This window comes from Myotis myotis, unplaced genomic scaffold (genome assembly GCF_014108235.1).
Source record: "Myotis myotis isolate mMyoMyo1 unplaced genomic scaffold, mMyoMyo1.p scaffold_m19_p_10, whole genome shotgun sequence".
NCBI classification, from domain to species: Eukaryota; Metazoa; Chordata; class Mammalia; order Chiroptera; family Vespertilionidae; genus Myotis; species Myotis myotis.
Genome location: NW_023416314.1, coordinates 37,470,670 through 37,494,750, shown reverse-complemented (window position 1 = coordinate 37,494,750; position 24,081 = coordinate 37,470,670). Strand labels below are relative to the sequence as shown.

Sequence of the window (24,081 nt, the reverse complement as noted above, 5' to 3'; positions counted from 1 at the left end):
ATATTTAATAATTTCTTAATTAAAATGCCTTTATATATCCCAAGTAGTAAACCATAAACCAAAAAATAAATTAAAAAAAAACTTCTCTTCAATTGTGAAGGTGACAAATATTTTTGAAAAGGGAATTTACCAGAAGAATCTATTTTGTCCCCACCAAAATAAGGTACCTGAACTTTAAACAAATTCACATTTTATTTACGTCGAAATAAACTGTACAAAATTGACTTTCTTCACCAAAAATAACAGCAATATTTTCTGTATTATTCCTAGATAAACTACAAAACACATTTTTGTAGGTTGTCTAGGTTTTGCTTATAAATCAAGACAAGGCAGTAGATATTATCATGGAAAAAGACAGAATAAAACAGACCAATCTGTTGTCAGTATCCATAGCCTCTGATCCTGTCTTGACCATGAAATAGAAGTGTTTGACATATACTTGCTAAAAAGCTTATGAAGATATAGGCTCAACAAAGGAATGTAAACAGCAACACCCAGATGTGGAACAATGGCAGGTTCTTCCTTCAATGTTTAACAGCAACTTGTTTAAGATTATCGAATAAAGACAAAATCTACACTGAAATCCTTGTTTGGCAAGCTCACGTTTCTTTCACTATCTGGTAATTTAACTGTTCATTAAAGATTTTTAATAGTAAACTTAAAACTCCTGCTATTGAAAAGTTAGTCATGAACTTCATTGTAAAATTTTATGAAACATATTCCTCTCACACCTTCTCAAAATTTATTTCTTCAAAGAACTGGTAACTCAATACCCAACAACAGGATCCACAGTGATAATAAATGTTATGTCTAACTTGACTTAACTAAAACAATTCCAAAGTGCCATTAGCAGAGACCACGCAGAAGTGCAGCGTGGCACTTTCAATGCTACCCTCTGGAAGAACAGTTAGTTCTCCAAAGCATGAGAGTTCAAACGGGCCATTTAAACAGTCAGATTATCAATGGCTAATGTACTCAAGATATTCAGTGATTAAGTGGCCTACATATATCTTATAGCTTTTCTATATTTTCAAAATTTCTTAGATTTTTTTCAATATCAAATATAAGAGAAAACCCATTTTAAAAGTCTCTCAGGTATTTTCGATAGTTTCAGAATTATCTGTAGGAAGCTCTGACTTAGTTGTATAGAGTTTGATATATGTGTCCACCATTAAATCCAAATCATGTTTTATATCAAAATTTATGTTAAGCAAAGCTAAGTTACTTGACCTTTGGTCTGTCAAAGTGTTCCTCAGGTATGCTTTGAGACGCTTTCGCCCATTTTCATAGCGTTCATTCTCAACCTTCATCACAGGAAGAATACATAGGACCTTCAACAATGCATAAACATTAGGAAAAAATTTGATGTCTGGCAGGTGGAGGGCTTCATAAATGGTGGATGGAAGCTCTATATCTTTTCCTCTGTGTTTCCACTTGATTCTCCAACAATGCAGCTCAGCTGAGAGTGTATCAGGATTGGGTAAGTCGCTTCTGTACATGTCAGCATGATGCTCCTCCGATGTATTGAATTTGAGCTGTCCCATGACAGAGGGGACCAGAGATAAGCATTTAAGAGCTTTGAGGTGCTGTTCTGAGAATATATCTTTCAGTTCCTGAATAATGTGTTCCACTGTTGGAACACTTAGAGCTTCTTTATAGTAACTCTCAGAGGTCAGCTGAGATTCCAGGTTCCCTTGCTGAGCTCTGCGGAATTTCCCAGGGAGCTTCATCTGAATATCAAGTTTGGTTGCCAAATTGGTGGCTTCCTCAAACCAAAATTCATGATAAACTTCAATATTTTCCATCACTTCATTTAGTGAATGCAGCACCGCAGTCAAGCTACTGGCTGCAAAAAAGACATCAGAGGTCTGACCCTGGAGATTTTTCCCAAAGGCTCTTGTAAAAGATAGAACATTTTTAAGAACGACAACGGTAACAACGAAATCAAAATCTGTTACTGCACTACAGAGTACAAATGCTCGGCCCGCTATACAGTTATTCCATCTAATATTTGTATCATTATTTATACCATCTAAACATAAAACAAGTGCTTGCAGGAGCTCCACTGCAGTTTCAAAAGCATCGTGCGCGCCTGCCTGTCCACCGAGAATAGCAAATTTCCTTCAGTTCTTGACCGCTTTCTTCATTGTTCTGAAAGAGGACAGAAATGACACTGTCAAGCTCTAAAAGCGGTTGTGGTGACGGGTGGAAAAAAGATCAAACTCCCTCCGTTGTTCCAAACGCAACAGACGCTCCGGGGACAGGCACCGATTTTGCCGACCGCGTACTTGAGGCACAGGGAAGAGCAGAGTGTGTAGACAGCTTGGGGAGGGATGTTTCTACAAAAGTCTCGAAGCAACAGCTTTAGTTTTGGAAGGAAATCCACTGGACACAATGTAAGCCTGGCCACGACGCTATTCCATGTTTAATCCCCACTTCTCAGTTATCGTAGTGTGAAATTTCATAGCCAAAATTTCGGCATCAGCTTCATAAGGCAGAAAACCCACAAATTCCTCTCGCAGGTTATGAGCTTCGTCAACAAACCTCACCAACACGGGCAGGTGCTCTTCCCCTGCTATGTCCACTACGTCATCAGTGATAATCGAAAAGAAGTGAGAGTCTCTCACTTCCCTGAGCGTTTCTTCCCGAATGCAGCTCTCACAGATCTCCAGCATCTGTTTCTGCTGTGCTTTTGAACAGAACAGTGTGTTGACTGCTGTTGTCTCAAAGCGCTTTCTCAGAACCTCTTCACCAGAATTTATCCGGCACTCCAACAGTGCCTGAAAGTTATCAGGAGTAAAGAGACCTTCTGGGATTTCATCAGCTTCATGTCCATCTAGAGGTATGTTTTGTTTTCCCATAAGAATCAAAATTTCAAATAAAGATTTTAAGTATTCTTTGTTTTCCTTCTCCTCAAGGGTTAAAGGTAAAATGTCTTCATCCTGTTCTTCACCCCCTTCTGTATTGGAGTTCTGAGCATTGGTGTTGTTGATCTCTTTATGTTTTTGTTCCTGTTCAGAAGTTTCGTCAACTGGAAAACAAAGAATTTTAAAAACAGGCTTATGAGGAACCATACAAACAAAAAATGCATTCTTGATTTTTTAAATACTTAAAATCCACCAACTCATTTATTCAACATTCACAGAACACCTACTGGACCACAGACTAGGACAGAGATTACACTCTAGTGGGGAAGACAAACACTGTGAACAGAGATATATGTTAAAAACTTAAGGTACATCACATATTGAGTAATAAGACAATATGTGCCCTCAGAAAAAGGAAGAGGAAGAGAATATTTATGACATACTGTGCTGACATTCTATGTTTCCCATTACTCCCTCTATAGGCAGATGGTATCAACCCCATTTGACAAATGATAGTAAATAACCACTCAAGGCCATAGATGCAGTTAGAAAGATGGAGATGAGCCCTAGCTGGTTGGCTCAGTTGGTTGGAGCATTGTTCCACACACCAAAAGGTTGTGGGTTTGATCCCCCGTCGGGTACACACAAGAGGCAACCAATTGATGTCTCTCTCTCACATTGATGTTTCTCTCTTCTCCCTCCTTCCTGCTCCCCCAAAATCAGTAAAAACATCCTCAGGTAAGGATTTTTTAAAAAAAGAGGTGAAATTGAAATCCAAGCTTGTCTGGCTCCAAGGTTCATGCTGATACTGTTTTTATTGCTATACTTTTATATGGGAGATGAGACACCTATAAAAACTAATGTAATGTAAAGTATGTTCATATAATTTCCAGGGCTAATACTAGACTATTAGAAATCTTAGCCTAATTTCTTTTTCTCTCTCATTATTTAGAGAATACTTTCTTAGTTTCTATAATCAAACCCATGTAGATTAAGACCTTACATATTTAATACAGTGCATTACCCCTGTACAAATGGAAACAATTATGTTGAACGTTTCTAGACCAATACGGCTGTTAATTTCTGTACAATGCCAACCCAACACAGTACAACTGGGATAGTTTTTCCAAATTAGCTTAATTTCTTCATACTTGGATGGCCCTGCAGTGAAGTGTCCTGCCTACAGTCATATACACACCCTGCAAGTCCTGACCCCTGTGGTCCCCCTGAGTTCATTTCTAATCATCATGGGTTTTAGAAGCTCCAACAACAAAATGAATGTAGTTCCTCAAATCTGGCACCCTGTTTCAAGCCACTCTACCTCTGCAAAGAATACCCTTCCCTTTTTCTTTGCCTGAATCCATGTCTCCTCATCTGTAAAGGGGGAAAATAACAGTTCTTACTTCGGGGCTATTGTAAGAATTAAATTAATTGATATAGGCATCAGTATCTGAAGAAAGGCTTTTGGACTCCTACCCTCTATAAGACTAAGTATCTCCACAGCATTTACTCCTTAATTACCGAGAATCTATTATGCACTATACATTGGATGGACAGATTCTACTTCTGTCCTTATTGCTACCTTCCCTTCCCTGTACTGGAACACTCTGTGTGCCTGCCACCCACTACCACACTGAGAGCACCGAGTGGGCAAAGTGAATGGTGTATTGGCACTCAATAAAGACAAACTGAACGAAGGTTTTAGTTGCACAGACAATTCCAAAACATTCTCACAGGTTTTGAACATAAAACATATTTATTTGTCCTTACCAGGTCAAGGCCTTTTTAAAAAGCATTCAGAAGTTGAGTCATTAACACTAGCACTTACTTTTTTTCTGTTTTAGTGTCCTGATTTCATCTTCACTCTAAATGACAAGAAAAAAACCATCTTTATGAAAAGTCAACTCTAGCATATCACATAGACTCACAAGTAAAAAGCATATTTGGAGTCAAATTTAATTCTCTCAAGAGCATACATTCTTTAAAAGAAATACATTCTTCAAACAGATAGATGATGGGAAAACTAGAACAATTAATTTGCTCATGACTCCAAGCTTATAATAAAATACTAGAGGAGAAAGAACACAACATTTAATTTACTTTATATCTAAATCATTGGATTATAAGTGTTTAATTGGCTAATAAAAGGCATGAATGTATACCACAGCATGAGATAAAATCCGAGGGGACACAAAATCATGTGCCCTACCTCCTGCTACTCTAACCCAGGGGGATGATATGTAAGAGGGAATTGCTGGATTCCAGAACCTAACATAAAAGCTATGAGAAATCCCTGGGAAGCAGAAGGTGACACAGTGCCAGTATGGAAAAAAATGAATGCATATAGCAGAGATAGGCAAGTGGCACATAAAGGGTTAGATTAAGGAAGAACTTCCCAATTGTGTTCTTTTCTCTCTCTCCAACCCACTGCAATGGTTACTATTCCAGGGCAGGAAATCAGCAGTACCAGTGACAGCTGGAGACAGCGGGTATCTGCTAGGCAGCATGGGACATGATACTGATATGAAGAAATGTCAGCAGGCTAGCTATCCCTCTTCATCCTGTGGGCTGCCAGAGTTGCATGGATGACAGATCTGGAACAGTGTGCCTGCTGCAAGGTGTCTGAGGTTCCCTGAGATGGGGGGTTGGGGGGTGGGGGTGGGGAAAGACAGAGTATAGGGAAATAATAGCTACAGGATGGAAGTGTTGAGCTCCTCACCCCTGGTACACATTACTAAGAAGAAAGCTGATTTAGAGGACTGTTGTGTAGTGTCAGTATTTTCCAGAAAAACAAATAAATATAACAGAGGTAAAGAAATGCATGAAAAAATAAAAACAGGATTTCTCAGAACTTAAAAAAAATATTTAAGTCTGGGTAAGGAAAAAACCTCACATCTAGATGTAGTTTCGCAAAACTGAAAATGTCAAATATTTTTTAAAAAGGCAGGTCACCTAAAAACAATCAAGAATCAGGCTGACAACAGACTTCAATGCAATAATAAATGCAAAAAAAATCAGGATCAACATCACATAGACTATGTGTTTCCTCTATATCACTAAACATTTGAAATACAAAATGGTTTTTAAAAATAAACCCATGTCTGTGATCGCACTCATATGTGGAATCTAAGTAACAAAATAAACTGATCAATGGAGTGGATCCAGAAACATGGAGGCATGGAATAGAGTGCAGAATCTCATAGGGAAGGCAGGGGAGGATGGGTGGGTGGGAGGTAATGAACCAAAGACCTTGTATGCATATATGCATGTCCCATGGACTCAGACAATAGGGTGCTGAAGGCCTGGGGTGGGGGAGGGCGGGGGTGGGCTGAAAGGGGTCAATGGGGGGAAAAAGGGGACATATGTAATACTTTCAACAATAAAAAATTATTTTTAAAAAAATTAACCCATGTCTGGAAACTAGAAACAAGAAGTATCCCATGTTAAAGAAATCAAAAAATACTCATTGCTGACCAATGAAAGCACTACATGTCTAAAACTGTGAGATACAGCAAAAACATACTTACAGAGACATTTATAACTAAATATACATAAATATGAGCTAAACATTCAAGAAGCTAGAAAGAGCCAACACCCAAATCCCTCAATCAAGAAGAAACCAATAAAATAGCTCACAAGTACTTCAATCATTGATAAAAGTAATCACTATTTCTTCAAAAAGACTATTGAAGTAGTTTTAAGGGCAGAGAAAGGGAAACATTCCAAATCCTAGATGAAGTTCATAAACTTTTAGAAACATATAAAACATACAGAAGAGAAAACCAATAAATAAATTGAAATGGCAATCAAAATATTTCCCTACTCACCATAGCGCTCTGATGGTTCTACCACGTTCAATCTAACTTTCAAGAGCATATAATATTTACTTTATACAATTTTTCTAGAAAAATACAGAGTGAAAAAAGGAAAGCTATCCAAGTCATTTTATGAGGCTAAGAGAACACTGATACCATAACTGGATAAAAGTGCATAAAAAGAAATTATAGGCCAACACTGTTAAATGCAAAATCCTAAATAAAATATTGACCAACTGATTCCAATACTGTATAAAAACAGGGATCTATTGCAATCAATTAGGGTTCATCACAGGAATGTAAAGATGGTTCAACATCAGAAAACCCATCAGTTATTCACCACATTAAAGAGTGGAAAAAAATATTGTGAACTTTTCTATTCAACAGATGCAATGAAAGCTTTTAATAAATTCAACAAATTATAACAGGAACTCTGACTATGAGTATTAGAAGGTAATGAAGGGAATTTTCCTAGCTTGACAAAAACAACAGCAAACATCAGACTTAATGGAATGAGGCAAGTATACCAGCTATGATGTCATTGGGACTGTTCAACACAGTAGTACAGATCTTGATTAAACAATACAACAGAGAACAGAAAAAATTAAAATAAGAATTGGAACAGGAGAATCAACATGGGGGCATAGGTAAACACCGGTACTCACTGCCTCCCACAACCATATCAAAATTACAACGAAAATACAGAACAACCATCATTCAGCACTGCCTGAAATCTAGCTGAATGGAAGTCCTAAAACTAGACAATTAAAAGAAAAAAGCACATTGAGACTGGTAGGAGGGGTAGCAGTACGAAAGGGACTGGTCCGACAACCATGTGTGACCTTTTTTAATCAGAAGGGACATCTGGGATGCGGAGGCTTCCTGGGAGAAGCCAGTGATCCCAGCCCCACACCAGACCTTTTAGCACAGGCTGCTGGAGTCACAGTAGTTCCTTTTAAAGGGGCAGTGCACAGACTTACCTGGACTAGCTCTCTCTGAGCTCCAGCACTGGGGCAGTGGCTTGGGGGGAATCCAGGTACATACTGGATTGTCTGGCATTGGAGCAAGAACTTGGGGGGCAACATTCTCGACAAAAGTGCTGGCAGAGGTCACTGTTCCTATGCTGAGACCTCCCCCATCACAGAGTTGACTGGCAAGTGCCATATCTGAGTTTTCATCAGCCTGGCTCACACCGTTCTCTTTGCTGTGGTGATTCCCTGAGATCCTGCCCCACCCAATTTGCAGCCCCACTCAAGCTATTTGCAGGGGCTTTTCAGCTTTTCCATATGAATGGCCTGTCCTAGCTCAGGCTTCAAACTTTCCTAAAATCTCTCAAACAAGCAGCTGCTGGCATTAGAGTCCCCCAATCCTCTCAGTAAGAGGTGCCAGGCCTGGCACTAGCAGCAGCTTGCCTTGTTTCACAGCTTGGCCTTTCCTGGGCACGTCTAAGCTCAAGATAAGTAGCAGCCATCTGCAGATTGCTCTATAGCTCCTGACAGGTAGCCAAAGGCAGGGCTCAGGCAGTGGCTAACTTTGCACCTCCAGGGGGGCCCAGAGCCAGTGCACCAGGTGGACAGCTTCAGACCATACCAGATTACAACTCTACACATCCACGAGCAACACACTCAAAGAGCAGACTCAGTGAGCACCAAAGCCACACTAAAGCAAATCCTACTCCATAGAGATGTCTCCTGCACAGCAGCTCTTCCACTGTAGTCACAGCTGGTCCTCATAGCCAATTGGCCTGGGGGTCAATTCCTCCCAGTGACACCAACAGCAATCAAGGCTCAACTACAAGACAGAGTACACAGCCCACACAGGGGTGTACCTAGAGTGTCCAGCTTTGGTGACTGGGGAGGCTGAGCCACTGGGCCCTACAGAACACCTACTACACAAGGCCACTCTACCAATTCCAGGAGACATAGCAGCTCTACCTAATATATAGAAACAAACACAGAGAAGCAGCCAAAATGTGGAGACAAAGAAATATGTCACAAATGAAAGAAAAGAAATAATCTCCAGAAAAAAAAGAACTAAATAAAATGGAAGCAAGCAAACTACTAGGTACAGAGTTCAAAACAATGGTTATAAAGGTGCCCAAAGATCTTAATGAGAGCTTCATGGGACTTAATGAGAATTTCAAGGATCTCAGTGAGAATTTCAAAGACATAAAAAGGGCCAGTCAGAAATTAAGCATACAGTAACTGAAATAAAGAATAATTTACAGGGATTCAACAGTAGAGGATTCCGAGAATCAAATCAACGATTTGGAAAATGAGGAAGCAAAAAACACCCAATTAAAAGGGGGGGGGGGGGAAGAATCCAAAAATATGAAGATAGTATAAGGAACCTCTGGGACAACTTTAAGCATACCAACATTCACATCATGGGGGTGCCAGAAGGAGAAGAAAGAGAGCAAGATATTGAAAACCTATTTGAAGAAATAATGACAGCAAACTCCCCCTACCTGGTGGAGAAATAAACTTACAAGTCGAGGAAGCATAAAGAGTTCCAAACAAGATGAACCCAAAGAGGTCCACACCAAGACATCACATAATTAAAATGCCAGGAATGAAAAACAAAGAGAGGATCTTAAAAGCAATGATAGAAAAGCAGTTACCTACCTACAAGGGAGCTCTCATATAACTGTCAGCTGGTTTCTCTTTTTTTTTTTTTTTAATATATTCCATTGATTTTTCACAAAGAGGAAGGGAGAGAGATAGAGAGTCAGAAACATCGATGAGAGAGAAACATCGATCAGCTGCCTCCTGCACACCCCCCACTGGGGATGTGCCCGCATCCCATGTACATGCCCTTGGCCGGAATCGAACCCGGGACCCCTCAGTCCGCAGGCCGACGCTCTATCCACTGAGCCAAACCGGTTTCGGCTGTCAGCTGGTTTCTCAATAGAAACTATGCAGGCCATAAGGGAGTGGCAAGCAATATTCAAAGTGATGAATAGCAAGGACCTATAACCAAGATTACTCTTCCCAGCAAAGCTATCATTTAGAACTGAAGGTCAGATAAAGAGCTTCATACACAAGAAAAAGCTAAAGGAGTTTATCACCACCAAACCAGTATTATATGAAATGTTGAAGGGTATTCTTTAAGAAGGAAAAAAAGATTAAAAATATAAACAATAAAATGGCAATAAAAACATAATTATCAGTTGATTCTAAAAATAAACAAACAAGGAATCTAATGAACAAAATAAACCGATGAATAAAATAGAACCAGAGGCATGGAAACATGGAACAGACGCTCAAATCTCAGAGGGAAGTGGGGTGTGGGTGGGAGAGAGATTAATCAAAGAACATACGCATATATGCATGACCTATGGACACAAACAGTAGGATGGTGAAAAAGAATTGGAAGAAAAGGCAAATTTGTCCTTATTTGTAGATTGTCCTTATTTGTAGCTAATATAATCAACTACATAGAAAACCCGGCATACTAATAGGATTAACTTTTTTTCTTTTTTTTACAAATCTCACAGATTCTTGATAACATTTAAATATATATATATACACATATACATATGTGTGTATATACACACACACACACATATATATATATATATATATATATATATATATATATATATATATATTTTATTGATTTCAGGGAGGATAGGGAGAGGGAGAGATAAGACAGAAACATCAATGATCAGAGAGAATCATGGATTGGCTGCCTCCTATATACCCACTACTGGGGATTAAGCCTGCAACCCAGGCATGGGCCCTGACCAGGAATCGAACCATGACCTCCTGGTTCATAGGTCGATGTTCAATCAGAGCCATGCCAGCTGGGCAATGTCTTACTTTCTGATTCCCGCCTGAGGGGGGAACCCTTCCCAAAGGCCAGACCAGCAAGGGGCTTCTTTTCCAGCAGAAAGTGCCCATAGGTGTTACAGGATTAATATTAAAGAGCCTTCAAAACTGCTGGAAACAATCTCTTCCAGAATACATAAACAATACCAAAAACCATAATGTATTTAGAAAGTAATCTAAAGAAGAATGTACATGTTTTCTTTTCTGAAACTGCAACAATGCCTTAGCTGGTTGCTTAGTGGTTAGAGCAGGGCCTGCAGACTGAAGATCTTGAGTTTTATTCCAGTCAAGGGCATGTACCTCGGTTTCAGGCTTGATTCCTGGTCCCGGTCGGGGTGCATGCTGGATGAAACCTATCGATGTATCTCTCTCACATTGATGTTTCCCTCTCTGTTTCTCCATCTCCCCCATCCCTTCCACTCTCTTTAAAAAAATCAATGAAAAAAATATTCTCGGGTGAGGATGAACAACAACAAAAAATTCCAACAGGACAGAATGGAGCTCCAGAAACAGCCCTGCATATATGTGAATTTGTATATGACAGAGGTGGCAGGTTATACCAATAGAAGAAAGGATGGATTAATAGAGTATGCTGGGAAAACTGGTCTTCTCTATAAGAAGAAAAATAAAATTAGATTTTTACTGCACACAATACATACAACTCCAAATGGATTAAAAATCTAAATATGAAAGGTAAACATGAGGGAAATTATATATAAATGTTGTCTTAAAGAAAGCACATAATTGGTAGAGTGAAATGAGATATATTAAAGACACTAGCATAGATACCAACAGGGAGGGTAAGAATGGGGTAATAGAGGAAGAAGGAAAAATAAGCAAAATAAGTGTCTTATTAGTGGTAATGATAAGAGAAAGCCATGGACTGAGGAGTCTGAGTAATTTCATTTTGTTGGCCTAAGGTTAACAAAGAGCAGGTAGGTTTCAATCATCTAAAGCAGGGGTCCTCAAACTACAGCCCGCAGGCCACATGCAAATACAAATATTGTATTTGTTCCCGTTTTGTTTTTTTACTTCAAAATAAGATATGTGCAGCGTGCATAGGAATTTGTTCATAGTTTTTTTTTAAACTATAGTCCGGCCCTCCAACGGTCTGAGGGACAGTGAACTGGCCCCCAGTTTAAAAAGTTTGAGGACCCCTGATCTAAAGGATATCAAAGGAATATAAAAACACACATAAATGATGCCATATACAGAGACTGAAAAGCTTTTTCTAAACCTTGTCAGTACTTAATAGCAATAGAATCCTATCTCTAGGTAAAACTATCCATGTCTTAACTTTTAAACTTTCCCTTTCTGTATCCATATGTGCTAAATTCTGGAAATATACCTCAGTTCCACTTTTCTTACTATAAAAGAAAAGGTAGTGTTTTGTTTTTCTTCATAATAAGGAAAGGAGATAGTAGCCTGTAATCAACAGCACACTTTGGCCCAAGTCAATGAGTAACAATTGGCTAAATTTGAGAGACATTTTCCATTTAAATACTGTGACAAAGTTATCGTTTTACATCCTGGCTACTTCAATAATAACCATAGCATTCATTTCCTGTACAGGTACCTTTGAAATAGAGAGTAACTTAGTTCAATTTTAACATGAATATATCTATTTGATTTCATAGTATACCGGGGATTGGGAAAGCTGAAAGCATATTGACATACCAATTCTTTTATTCGTTTTCTGTGTCTACTATGTGGATTGTTCAAATGACTGGTAAGATCAAATATTGTTGGTATTGCATTATCTCGAAGAACTGTCCTATAAGGACTCTGAAAAAGAAAAATGTGTTAATTCAGAGCTAGGCCTTAAGAATGTATTACATATAAATAAAATTCTACACTAATGATTTCTCCAGTACTCCTTCAACTCCAGCTCTAAAGTATAGAGAAACCTGAAGAATTAATGATGTCAATCCAAGTCAGCTTATTATTTCTAGCCCTTTTCATATTTGCCCTTTTGGTAATCATACTATTATAAATTAGGGAACTGAAATAATGATAGGCGTAAAAATAAGATGTATTTGCATTTTGCATATCCTATATAATAAAAGGCTAATATGCAAATTGATCAATGGCAGAACGACTGGTCACTATGATGTGCACTGACCACCATGGGGTAGACGCTTAATGCAGGAGCTGCCCCCTGGTGGTCAGTGTGCTCCCACAGGGGGAGCGCCGCTCAGCCAGAAGCCGGGCTTATGGCTGGCCTGGTGAGCACAGCGGTGGTGGGAGCCTCTCCCGCCTCCATGGCAGTGCTAAGGATCCTCAGAGGGCTCCTGGACTGCGAGAGGGCGCAGGCTGGGCTGAGGGAAACCCCCCCACCCCGAGTGCTCGAATTTCATACACCAGGCCTCTAATCCTCGAATATATATATATACATACATATATATATATATATATATGTATGTATATATATATATTCCCCCTAACTCAGAATCCCAGCTATTTTATCTATTCTGTTCTTCCATTAGCCCACCCAATCTATAGTAGGCACAAAAGTTTCTAAGAAAATCTAGTGTATGTTCTATAATAAGTTTTCCCTCCTTTACCTGTTGTTCAGTCCACTTTTGCTACTATTTCTGAGAAGCATCAAGGCACAATGAAATAATATTGGACTGGGACACATGAGACTTAGAAACTAGTCCAAACTCTAACAGTGACTCACCATATATAGTATATAATACATATAATACTTTCCCATTGTGGACCTCAGTTCCTCTTCTGAATAAAATTCAGGTATTGAATTAGATCCATATTTCCAAAAAATGAAAATGTTCAAATACTAATAAACAAAATGCTTGCCATTTCAGTTATGCCATCTGTACTTTTACACAATCTACTCACTTTTTAGTTAACATTGTAATAAGCAATAAAAATTACAAAATAATGGTTTGATGGGCTGGTTATATTTTTAACTCATTAAAAAACTTCTAAAATAAAGTGATGCATGTGCTACCTGAAATCACTCATACCCCAGTGATATATGTGTGTATGTGTGTGTGTATATCTCACACTTTGCAAACACTGAAATAGGTACTTCTAAATCCCCTTATAATTCAGATGTTCTTATTGAAGAATGACTATGCTCTATCCCAGTGGTCAGCAAACTCATTAGTCAACAGAGCCAAATATAAACAGTACAATGATTGAAATTTCTTTTGAGAGCCAAATTTTTTAAACTTAAACTATATAGGTAGGTACATTGTTATTAACCCTTTTCGGTCCAACGTGGAGGCTGACTAGACAGACCAGGCGCTAGGAGCAGGTCCAATGTCGAGCTGAGGTCTAGTGAGACAGGTAACTTCAACATTCAATTCCGTCAATTAATTTGGACCAGACTGTTTGAGTTCCAAAAATAAAACTGGACCGCAAAGGGTTAACTTAATTAGGGTACTCCTAAGCTGGCCTTTGCTAAAAAACGTCCTCAATCTGAGGGGTCCTCAGTGAACGTATCCCTACTTCTTCTAATGCCACTTCTTCAAAATAGACTAGCCCAGGCCGAAAACCGACTTCTGCGCATGGGCCACGAAGTTTTAATCACACTGTACGTGCACGCCCGCACATGGTATTTTGTGGAAGAGCCACACTCAAGGGGCCAAAGAGCCGCATGTGGCTCGTGAGCCACGGTTTGCCGACCACTGCTCTATCCTAATTCCTGTTATTGCAATCCAGCCTGGTTAAAAGCTAGATGCATACTTAGATGGTGACAGTTTTCACAGCCAGCCCAGAGGAAGTCAGAAGGGACAAGAAGTTTATTAATAACTGCTACTACATTCCCTCCCAGCTTGTCCAGAGAAGCAGTATCATTAATTTCTTCACAAATTTGCACTGATAAAGACACTTCATTTTAAAAAGCTTTCTCCAGAGCAGTGATTGTGCCAAAGCTAACTATTAAAGCCTGGTCAAAATATATGCCAAACAAAAATAACAACTTCTATATTTTTACCCAGGGAAGGAAGGTTAGAAAGATATAAAGGAAAGTACATTTTACTCTTAAAAAACACAGAATTAAACTGCACAGGTACACTTACATGTGGATTTTTTTCAATAAGTATTGCAAATGTATTTTCTTAAGCTTACTTTATTGTAAGAATACAGTATATAATAAATATAACACACAAAATATGTGATAATTTTTTATTTATGGTATCAGAAAGGATTCCCGGTCAAAAGTAGGCTATAAGTTTTCAGAGAATCAAAATTATACACAGACTTTCTACTGTGTGGGGTGTCAGCACCCCCCAAACCTCTGTGTTATTTAAAGGTTAACTCTATATAACTAAAGAAAATACACTACCTAGGTTTCATCCAAAGAGCTGTTAAACACTTTATCTGGGAAGAATTTCTATTCAGATTCAGTATTTTCTAGTTCAATCCCATGCCTCATAAAAACACACACACACACACACACACACACACACACAAAAGCAAACCTATTTTTCTTTTTTAAAAAGTTTATTTAGAAAGTTACAGAAGTTGGCTGGGCTGCATAGCCTCAGGAAACAAGTTACAGAAGCAAAAGAAGGGCCCTTGGAGCTTCGAAGGGAGAAAGGCAAAGACAGCACACCTGGGGGGAGAGGGGAAAGGCAGGCGAGCCCCTGAGAGGGGGAGCACCTCAAAATCTATTTCTTAATGATACCCAGCTTCTAATGCTGTGCCAATTATCCCGACTCTACTATGAAGTCTGAATCCGGGATTGATTAGGGACACAGTCATTGAAGGGAGCAAAAGCTATACAATACCCAAAGCGTCTCATCTTTCCCACTTAGCAATCATCTCAAAAAGCAAGCATACACGCATACATAGTCAACTCTTGGTATCACCCAATTATTACATAAGGAGAGGAGGGATAAAACATTCTAATACATGCTTCAAATTCAAATTCATTTGCTATAAAAAATATTAAAGACCAGAAAACAATATGTGGAAAACATGCAACTTTTAATACATATTTATCTATAAGCATGTATGCCTAAAAGGGCTATATTCAATTCATGTGTCTGATCATTTTAATGCAGTATCAAGATTTAATCTTTAACTGCTGAATTAAGGTTTGAGCATAAAGCAATGATCTTACTCTAGCATTAAAGTTAACACTTGGCTTTGATTGAACTAGCCATGAATGTTTACTAATGAGACTTTAAATGCCAAATTAATGAAGTTAATACTCTTAACATTTGAATACAGATCTTAGGCAATCCAGCTTTTAATAGCAATACCTTCTAAATAAGTTTAAAAAAAATTCTCACATTTGAATTTATTCAAGATTGAATATTCATGTGGAAGTTTAAAAAGCAAGTTTATTCACTGACTAAACAAGAATATGAGAATAAACTGTATGTTAAATTTCTCATATTAGTCTTGTTGGAATTATCTAATTAAGAGACTATATTTATTACTGAAATAAAAATATAAAAATGCATAAGGCTGGTGTATTTAAAATAATAATTTGGGACTGTTTTACTTATTGTCAAAAACATAAAAGTAGTTAGTCTTTTAACATAGTAAATCTCTTATTTTGGTTGGTCATAATTATTATTACCCTCTTAACAAAGCAAGGCAAAATTATTCCTCAAATATTTGTGATTAAACTGTTGAACCGGAATTGGCTCACCTCCCAATGACTTCACAAGTATCTGCTTCAAATAATTTTGAGAAATAAATAACCCAATCATTCTTTAGTTTTCTGGTGCCTCTGCAAAATGTATCTGAAAAAAATATCAAAATAAATTCTGCATAACAATATATAGTGTACCTTAAATATCAAGTTTATGTCTATCCCAATATCTGGGATGATACATTAGCTATACCTAAATAAGAATATATGTATTATTAAATAAAACTGTCTTCCTAACTAGTTTTTAGTGTTTCAAGTCTACTCCATTTCAATCAAATCTGCCCTATGCGTGCCTTTTATGAATCCTAGCAATAAAAATAAGGAGAGTTAAAAATCTTAGACCTCAGGAATTATCATGTCTAATCTCATCAGAAATTGGGGCCCAAGAGGGAGTGACTTGGTCAAAATAAAAATTAACAGTAGTAAGATTGTTAGTAGTAAGAGAGACCCAGGTCTTAATATAAAATTGCAAATTATTGATGGAAATGGGTTTTTGTTTTGTTTGTTTTTACATTAATTGTATGATCTGCTTCCTGTTGGTTCTAACAGTACTTACAAAAACAAATACATGAAAACAAAGAGCTCCATTCCTGGAAAATTTTACTCATAAAAAAGCTCTAGAGAAGCTGCTCCAAATAAAAACACCAACTTTACCTTAAATAAATATAAACTTTCATAATAGCTTAAAATTTTTCTGAAGCCTACACAGGAAGTTTACAAGTGGCTAGTCAGCTCCAAACCTGTCTTCATCTTAAAAAAAAGAAATAGTGGAGGGGTGTAAAGATACCCTCCAACATTAATAGAGAAAGATTTATACTTCCAACCAGATACTGAGTGAGCGAGATAGAAAACAAAAACCAAGCCCTTCTATTACTTACAGTTCTACAGATCATAGAGGTCTCAAAGTGTTTGGCACATAATCGATAATGTTTATTTAGTTGATCAGGTGTTTTATCTTCTAAGTCTGCTCTCCTACAATTTTCCACCCACTTCTGGCATCTATAAATAAAACCAAAATACAATTATGGAATATGAGCTCAACATTTAAATTTCAGCATTTAGTTTCAAGGCAAATAATATTATGAACCATGGATTCCTGCTCCCTTCTACCCACAGAACATAACATAATTTAGTGAAGTTGATTAATAACAAAATGAGAGCTGGAAGAAACCTTAGATATCATTTAGTGCATTTAATTACAGACATGATTAAGAAGTAACTTGCTCAGAGTCATGTACAAAATCAGCAGCAAAAATGAACTTAAACCGGAGTCTTTCAAATCCCAGGACTCCAAGCATCAGAGGACTCAATCACACCAGCACTACAAATAAAAAGTTGCACACCATGAGATGAACAGCTTAATAGTCCCCTCAGAATTTCAATTTAAATAAGCATATAAAAGCAACACTGCCATTGTAGAAAATTAGTAAGTAAATGTTTTATAAATAACTACAGTTTCTTATGGAAGCATGACAGTCTTACTACTAACATGATTTACTATTTACAATGATATGCGCAGACTAGATTTTAAGCTCCATGAATGCAGGGATTGTGTCTAGACAATCTAGTACACAGAAGGTGTTAAATATAGTGAACAAGACAAGGTCCATTCCTTCTTGGTGCTTACATATCTGCAGAAAAAGAAATAATAAACACTAATTATGAGCCAGACACTGTTCTAAGCCCTTTCCAAATTATTATTATCCCTTTTGTGCAGAAGAAGAAATGAAGGCACAGAAATGTTAATTGGCTAAAGGTAACAACTAGATCTTTCTCTCATTCCTCAAATTTCTAGGCATAAAATTCTGCCATGAATAGTGCCACAAATTTGGAAACATATTTATAATCATATCACAGTATATTTTCTTATGTCTCAACATCACAATTTACCCCTCCACACACACTTTCTAACACTAATTCCCTCTTTCTCGATATATAACATTAAAACCATGGTGAAATGTTGGTTATCTAACCTAAACTAAAACCATACATATCTAAATTGTACAGCATTTCATTCAGCCAAGAAGCATCATTACTTACAGTAATGATGCCTAAGATGTCTGTATTTTAATCATATATCTACATAATTGTGCAATATGATTACAAGCATTTCACGTTGCAACAGTATTTGGAATAAAAACTGTTTCACTATAAGTTGCCATACGCACACAGTTAAGTTTGTTTTTAAATTCTTATATCTCTGAAGACCTTCCACATAGAACCCTACTGTACGTATTATTTCTGAACTAAGTTGAGACATCTTTCTGATACCAAGAGCACTTAAATTCAGTACACTTATGTCTTCCATATCAAATACCTAGAGGTAAATCTAGTGAAAGACCACTAATAGAAAACAAATTTTTAAATAAATAAATGGGATATACAAGTTCACTGAATTCTAAAGATATCAATTCTCCCCAAACTGGTTTACTGATTTAATTACAATCACAATCCCAACAAGTTCTTTTGTGCATTTGTGTGTGTTTTTGAGAGATAAATGACAAGATGACGCTAAAGCTTTTTACACAGAAATTCAAAGGACCACGAATAGTCAAAACAACCATGAAAAAAGAAAGCTAAAAAAAAAATCCACTACCAGATATTAAAATTCATTATAAAGCTTATTAAGACAGTGTGTTAACGGCATAGGATAAAACAGAAAATGGAGAGTTATGGATACTTAAGACAAAGGTATCTATGCACAGCAATAAAGACAACTTCTTAATAGTATTGAGTCAGTTGGATATCCATGTAAAAAAAAGAACCTTGACCCCTATTTTTACACCATATATACAAAATTATATTCCAAATGAATTATAGACATAAATATGAAAGGTAAAACAATAAAGCTTCTAAAAGACAACACAGGAGACTATCTTCTTTACCTTGTAATAGACAAAGAGCTCTTAAAGGCAATAGAGCACACTCAAAAAGAAAAGATGAATTAAGCTACTTTAAAGTTAATAACTGTTCATTAAAAGAAATCATTCAAGAGTGAAATGGCAATCCACAAAATGGAAGAAGGTATCTGCAATACATATACCCAACAATAAACTCATATCCAAAATATACATGAAGAACTCCTACAAATAAACCAGAAAACCCAAGGTAAAAATGGACAAGAGACTTGAACAGGCAATTTGCAATTATTCAGATGGCCAATACACATGAAAGAAATGCTCATGAAAAAAAAAAAAACTAAAGAAAAAACAAAGCTCAATCTCATTAGTCCTTAGGGAAATACTAATTAAAATTGCAACAAAATGTTACTATATACCCAGAAGAATGACTACAATGTAAAAGAGATAATACCAAATGTTGATGAGAGGTGGGACAACTCTGCCTGCCAACAGTAGAAAGGAATAATATTTGGCAATGGGAATGAATGAGCTTAGCTAGATCTCACAAACCTAACGTTGAATAAAACAAACCAGGCATGCATACTACGTGCTTCCTTTTATATTAAACCAGAGGCCTGGTGCACAGGAATCAGGCCTAAACTGGCAGTCGGACATCCCTCTCACAATCTGTGACCACTGGCTCCTAACCGTTCACCTGCCTGCCTGCCTGATTGCCCCTAACAGCTTCTGCCTGCCAGCCTGATCGCCCCCTAACTGCTCCCCTGCTGGCCTGATTGATGCCTAACTGCTCCCCTGCCAGCCTGATGGCCGACTGCCCTCCCTTGCTGGCCTGATTGCGCCCAACTGCCCTCCCCTGTTGGCCTGACCGCCAACGACTGCCCTCCCCTGCCACAACAGCCTCCTCCGTGCCACGCAGAGCCATGGGACCCCCAGGCCTCACTGCACCAAGTGGCCACCAGGCCCCGCCTCTACTGTGCACGCAGCCATCTTGTGACGGCCATCTTGTGACGACGTGAGGGCATGATGCCACCTAGGCTCTTATTAGTATAGACTAGTAGCCTGGTGCGTGAAATTCGTGCACATTAAAAGGGAATTAATTAGTGGAAATATTTTAATATTGCTATTTGCCCTTTCTCTATAATAGAAGTATGAGAAATGAAAGGAAATTAGTAAAAGGTATATGAAAATAATATATAAATTTATTAATAAACAGTAACAAAAGGATATAACAACAGAGGCATGATATAAAAATGACAAAAACATAATATGAAAACAACAAAAACATGATATAAAAACAACAGTGATGCAAACAATGACTGATAAACTGATTAAACTTATTCTAATATCTCCCTGTACATCACATTAAGAGTGAAAACATTTTCAGAGTGCTTGACTAACTTCCCTTGTGCTGAAGTATTTAGAACTTTAACTTTAACATCACATGCTCTTCAAACTCGAGAGAAAGCAACATATAACTGACCATGTGCAAAAATGGGTTCAGGTATGAATATGACTACTCTGTCTAGAGTTTGTCTTTGTGGTTTATTAATAGTCATCACAAATGCTGGCATCACGGGAAACTGAAATTGAATCAATTTAAATGGGAGGCCAGTGTCAGATGGGGACAAATCAATTCTTGGAATCAGAACAACCTCTCCCTCTGCAGATCCTGTTAATACTTCAGCTTCAATGACATGAGGTTGTAATCTTTTGATAATAAATCTGTTAACATTACAAAGACCCCATTTACTATTAATATTTCTCAATAGCATGATGATTGCACCCACTTTCAATTTTAATTTATGACATGACATTCCCAAAGGAGTAATACTATTAAGAAATTCGATGGGAAAATTTTCCTTTTCAGCATCATCTGTGGAATGAATGGCATCATCACTCAAATATGTGTGAAAATCTCCATTGAGTATATCCAAAATTTCTTCATTTACTTTTTGAACATGGACAAAGAATTGCACATTTAGATATATTTTTAATATATCTATAGATATAGTATTGCCAAAGGTAGCTTCAATAGATCCATTACAAATCATTTCACAGGGGATTTCAATAATATCCATTCCTAAATGAAAACTGCTATCAAGTTTGCCATCTCCAAATTTTACTAACCATTCACTATACGCAGAATCCTCTGATCTCATTGTTGAAAGAGACAACTTTCTGAAACATCCCCAAACATTGCAGTACTTTAAACTCGTTTGTACTATGGCCGATCGCATAGCATGAGTTACAATACTGAGACACTGTCGAAAATCGCCTCCAAGGAGGAGAACTTTCCCACCAAATACTACATTCAAATTTCTCTTAGTAATCTGTCTATGGCGTTTATAGCATGATTGGATGCCACAGTGCACTCATCAATGAGAAGTTGGGCCTTTTTAATAGTTTTAGCAACTTCACTGTTTATATCGAGTCAAGAAGTTGAAATTTCATTTAGTGGAATGGGTAATTTATATTGGGAATGAAAGGTGCTTCCACCGAGAAGTAAATTTGCAGCAAGTCCTATAGACACTGTGGATAAAACAGTACTACCACGACCTCTAATATAACGTATTAAAACTTTATGAAGATATGCCTACACGCTCCGAGGGCTGGTTCCTGTCTCAAACCTTGCTCTCCTGGGAAACAGCTCCAGGAAGGTGCAGCCCTTGGCAACGCGACCCAGGACTCATTGCATCCACACTCCGAAAGCCGGTTCCTGCCTCAAACCTCGGCCTTACTGGAAACAGCTCAGGGTGGGCACAACTGTTGCTAAGAGGACCCAGGACTCAGTGCGGCCACGCTCTGAGGGCAGGTTCCTGCCTCAAACCTCATGGCCCTCGCGGGAAACAGCTCAGGGAAGGTACAGCCGTTTCCAAGACGACCCCTGCAGGACTGACTTCCTTCTGGTTTGTCGAGCCTCGGTCGTGACATTACACCCAGGGTTTTTATATAAATAGATTCAAGAATAGGTAAAACTTAAAAATGGTGATTGTTCAGGAAAGAGTTAATAGAGCAGGCCTGAGATTGCTATCCTTAGAAAGGCTTGCTTATAAGGTTGGCCTTTTGACTAGTGTCTGGGAACTTGGCTGCTAAACAGTTTCCTACAATGACATAAAACTTGCCCTAACTGGGCCCTGGCCAGGTTGCTCAGTTGGTTAGAGTGCCATCCTGATATGCCAAAGCTGCGGGTTCAATTTCTGGTCAGGGCACATACAAGGAATGCGTTGCCAAGAGCTGCGCCCTCTCTAAGCTGTTTCCCAGGAGAGCAAGGTTTAATAGTTGCTAAAACTAAAGTTGGTGGGATCTCAATACCAGATATCAAACTGTATTACAAAGCCACTGTTCTTAAAACAGCTTGGTACTGGCACAAGAACAGACATATAGATCAATAGAATAGAACAGAGAACCCAGAAATCGACCCAAACCACTATGCTCAATTAATATTCGACAAAGGAGGCAAGAGCATACAATGGAGTCAAGACAGTCTCTTCAATAAATGGTGTTGGTAAAATTGGACAGATACATGCAAAAAGATGAAACTAGACCACCAACTCACACCATGCACAAAAATAAACTCAAAATGGATAAAAGACTTAAACGTAAGAAGGGAAACCATAGCCAAAGCCGGTTTGGCTCAGCGGATAGAGCGTCAGCCTGTGGACTGAAGGGTCCCGGGTTCGATTCTGGTCAGGGGCATGTACCTCGGTTGCAGGCACTTCCCCAGTGGGGGATGTGCGGGAGGCAGGTGATCGATGTTTCTCTCTCATCGATGTTTCTAACTCTCTATTTCTCTCCCTTCCTCTCTGTAAAAAATCAATAAAATATATTTAAAAAAAAAAAAGAAGGGAAACCATAAAAATACTAGAGGGATCCACAGGCAGCAAAATCGCAAACATATGCCGAAGGAATTTCTTCTCTGATAATGCTCCTAGGGCAATGGAAACTAAAGAGAAAATAAACAAATGGGATTACATCAAAATAAAAAGCTTTTGCACAGCAAAGGAAACCATCAACAAAACAACAAGAAGACCCACTACATGGGAGAACATATTTGCTAATGATATCACCGATAAGGGTTTAATCTCCAACATTTACAGGGAACTCATGAAACTTAACAACAGGAAGATAAACAATCCAATCAAAAAATGGGCAAGGGACCTAGATAGACACTTTTCAAAAGAGGACATACAGAAGGTTGAAAGACATATAAAAACATGCTCAAAATCACTAATAATACGAGAGATGCAAATCAAAACAACAATGTGGTATCATCTCACACCTGTCAGAATGGCTATCATCAACAAATCAACAAACAACAAGTGTTGGAGAGGATGTGGAAAAAAAGGAACCCTTCTGCACTGCTGGTGGGAATGCAGACTGGTGCAGCCACTGTGGAGAACAGTATAGAGTTTCCTCAAAAAACTAAAAATGGAACTCCCATTTGACCCAGTGATCCCACTTCTAGGAATATATCCCAAGAAACCAGAAACGCCAATCAGAAAGGATATATGCACCCCTATGTTCATAGCAGCACAATTCACCATAGCTAAAATTTGGAAACAGCCTAAGTGCCCATCAGCAGATGAGTGGATTAGAAAACTGTGGTACATCTACACAATGGAATACTATGCTGCAGTAAAAAAGAAGGAACTCTTGCCTTCTGCAACAGCATGGATGGAACTGGAGAGCATTATGCTAAGTGAAATAAGCCAGTCAGAGAAAGATAAATACCACATGATCTCACTCATTTGTGGATTATAGAGAACAACATGGACAGATCCAAAGACAGAGAAACAGCGATCAGACTATCACTACCCAGAGGGAAAGTAAGGGAGGGAGGGGGTAAGGGGAAGAGATCAACCAAAGGACTTGTATGCATGCATATAAGCCAAACCAATGGACATGGACAACAGGGGTATGAGAACATGAGTGTGTGTGTGTGGGGGGGGGGGGGATTAATGGGGGGATAAGGACATATTTGTAATACCTTAACTAATAAAGAATTTTTTTTAAAAAAATAGTTGCTAAAACTATTAAAAAGGCCCAACTTCTCATTATTTATGAATGCATAAATAA

At 38.1% G+C, this 24,081-nt stretch overlaps 1 protein-coding gene across 1 annotated transcript in view; it reads right to left on the bottom strand.

The window, feature by feature from the left end:
• Positions 1 to 173: 173 nt before the first annotated feature.
• Positions 174 to 24,081, bottom strand: part of THAP12 (THAP domain containing 12) — a 38,913-nt gene continuing 15,005 nt past the window's right edge. Inside the window, 6 exon segments of the mRNA XM_036324915.1 lie at positions 174 to 2,368; positions 2,371 to 2,424; positions 2,427 to 3,031; positions 4,696 to 4,732; positions 12,190 to 12,297; positions 17,023 to 17,143. Of these exon segments, the coding sequence (XP_036180808.1) occupies positions 2,177 to 2,368; positions 2,371 to 2,424; positions 2,427 to 3,031; positions 4,696 to 4,732; positions 12,190 to 12,297; positions 17,023 to 17,143 (1,117 nt within the window). The 3' untranslated portion in view covers positions 174 to 2,176.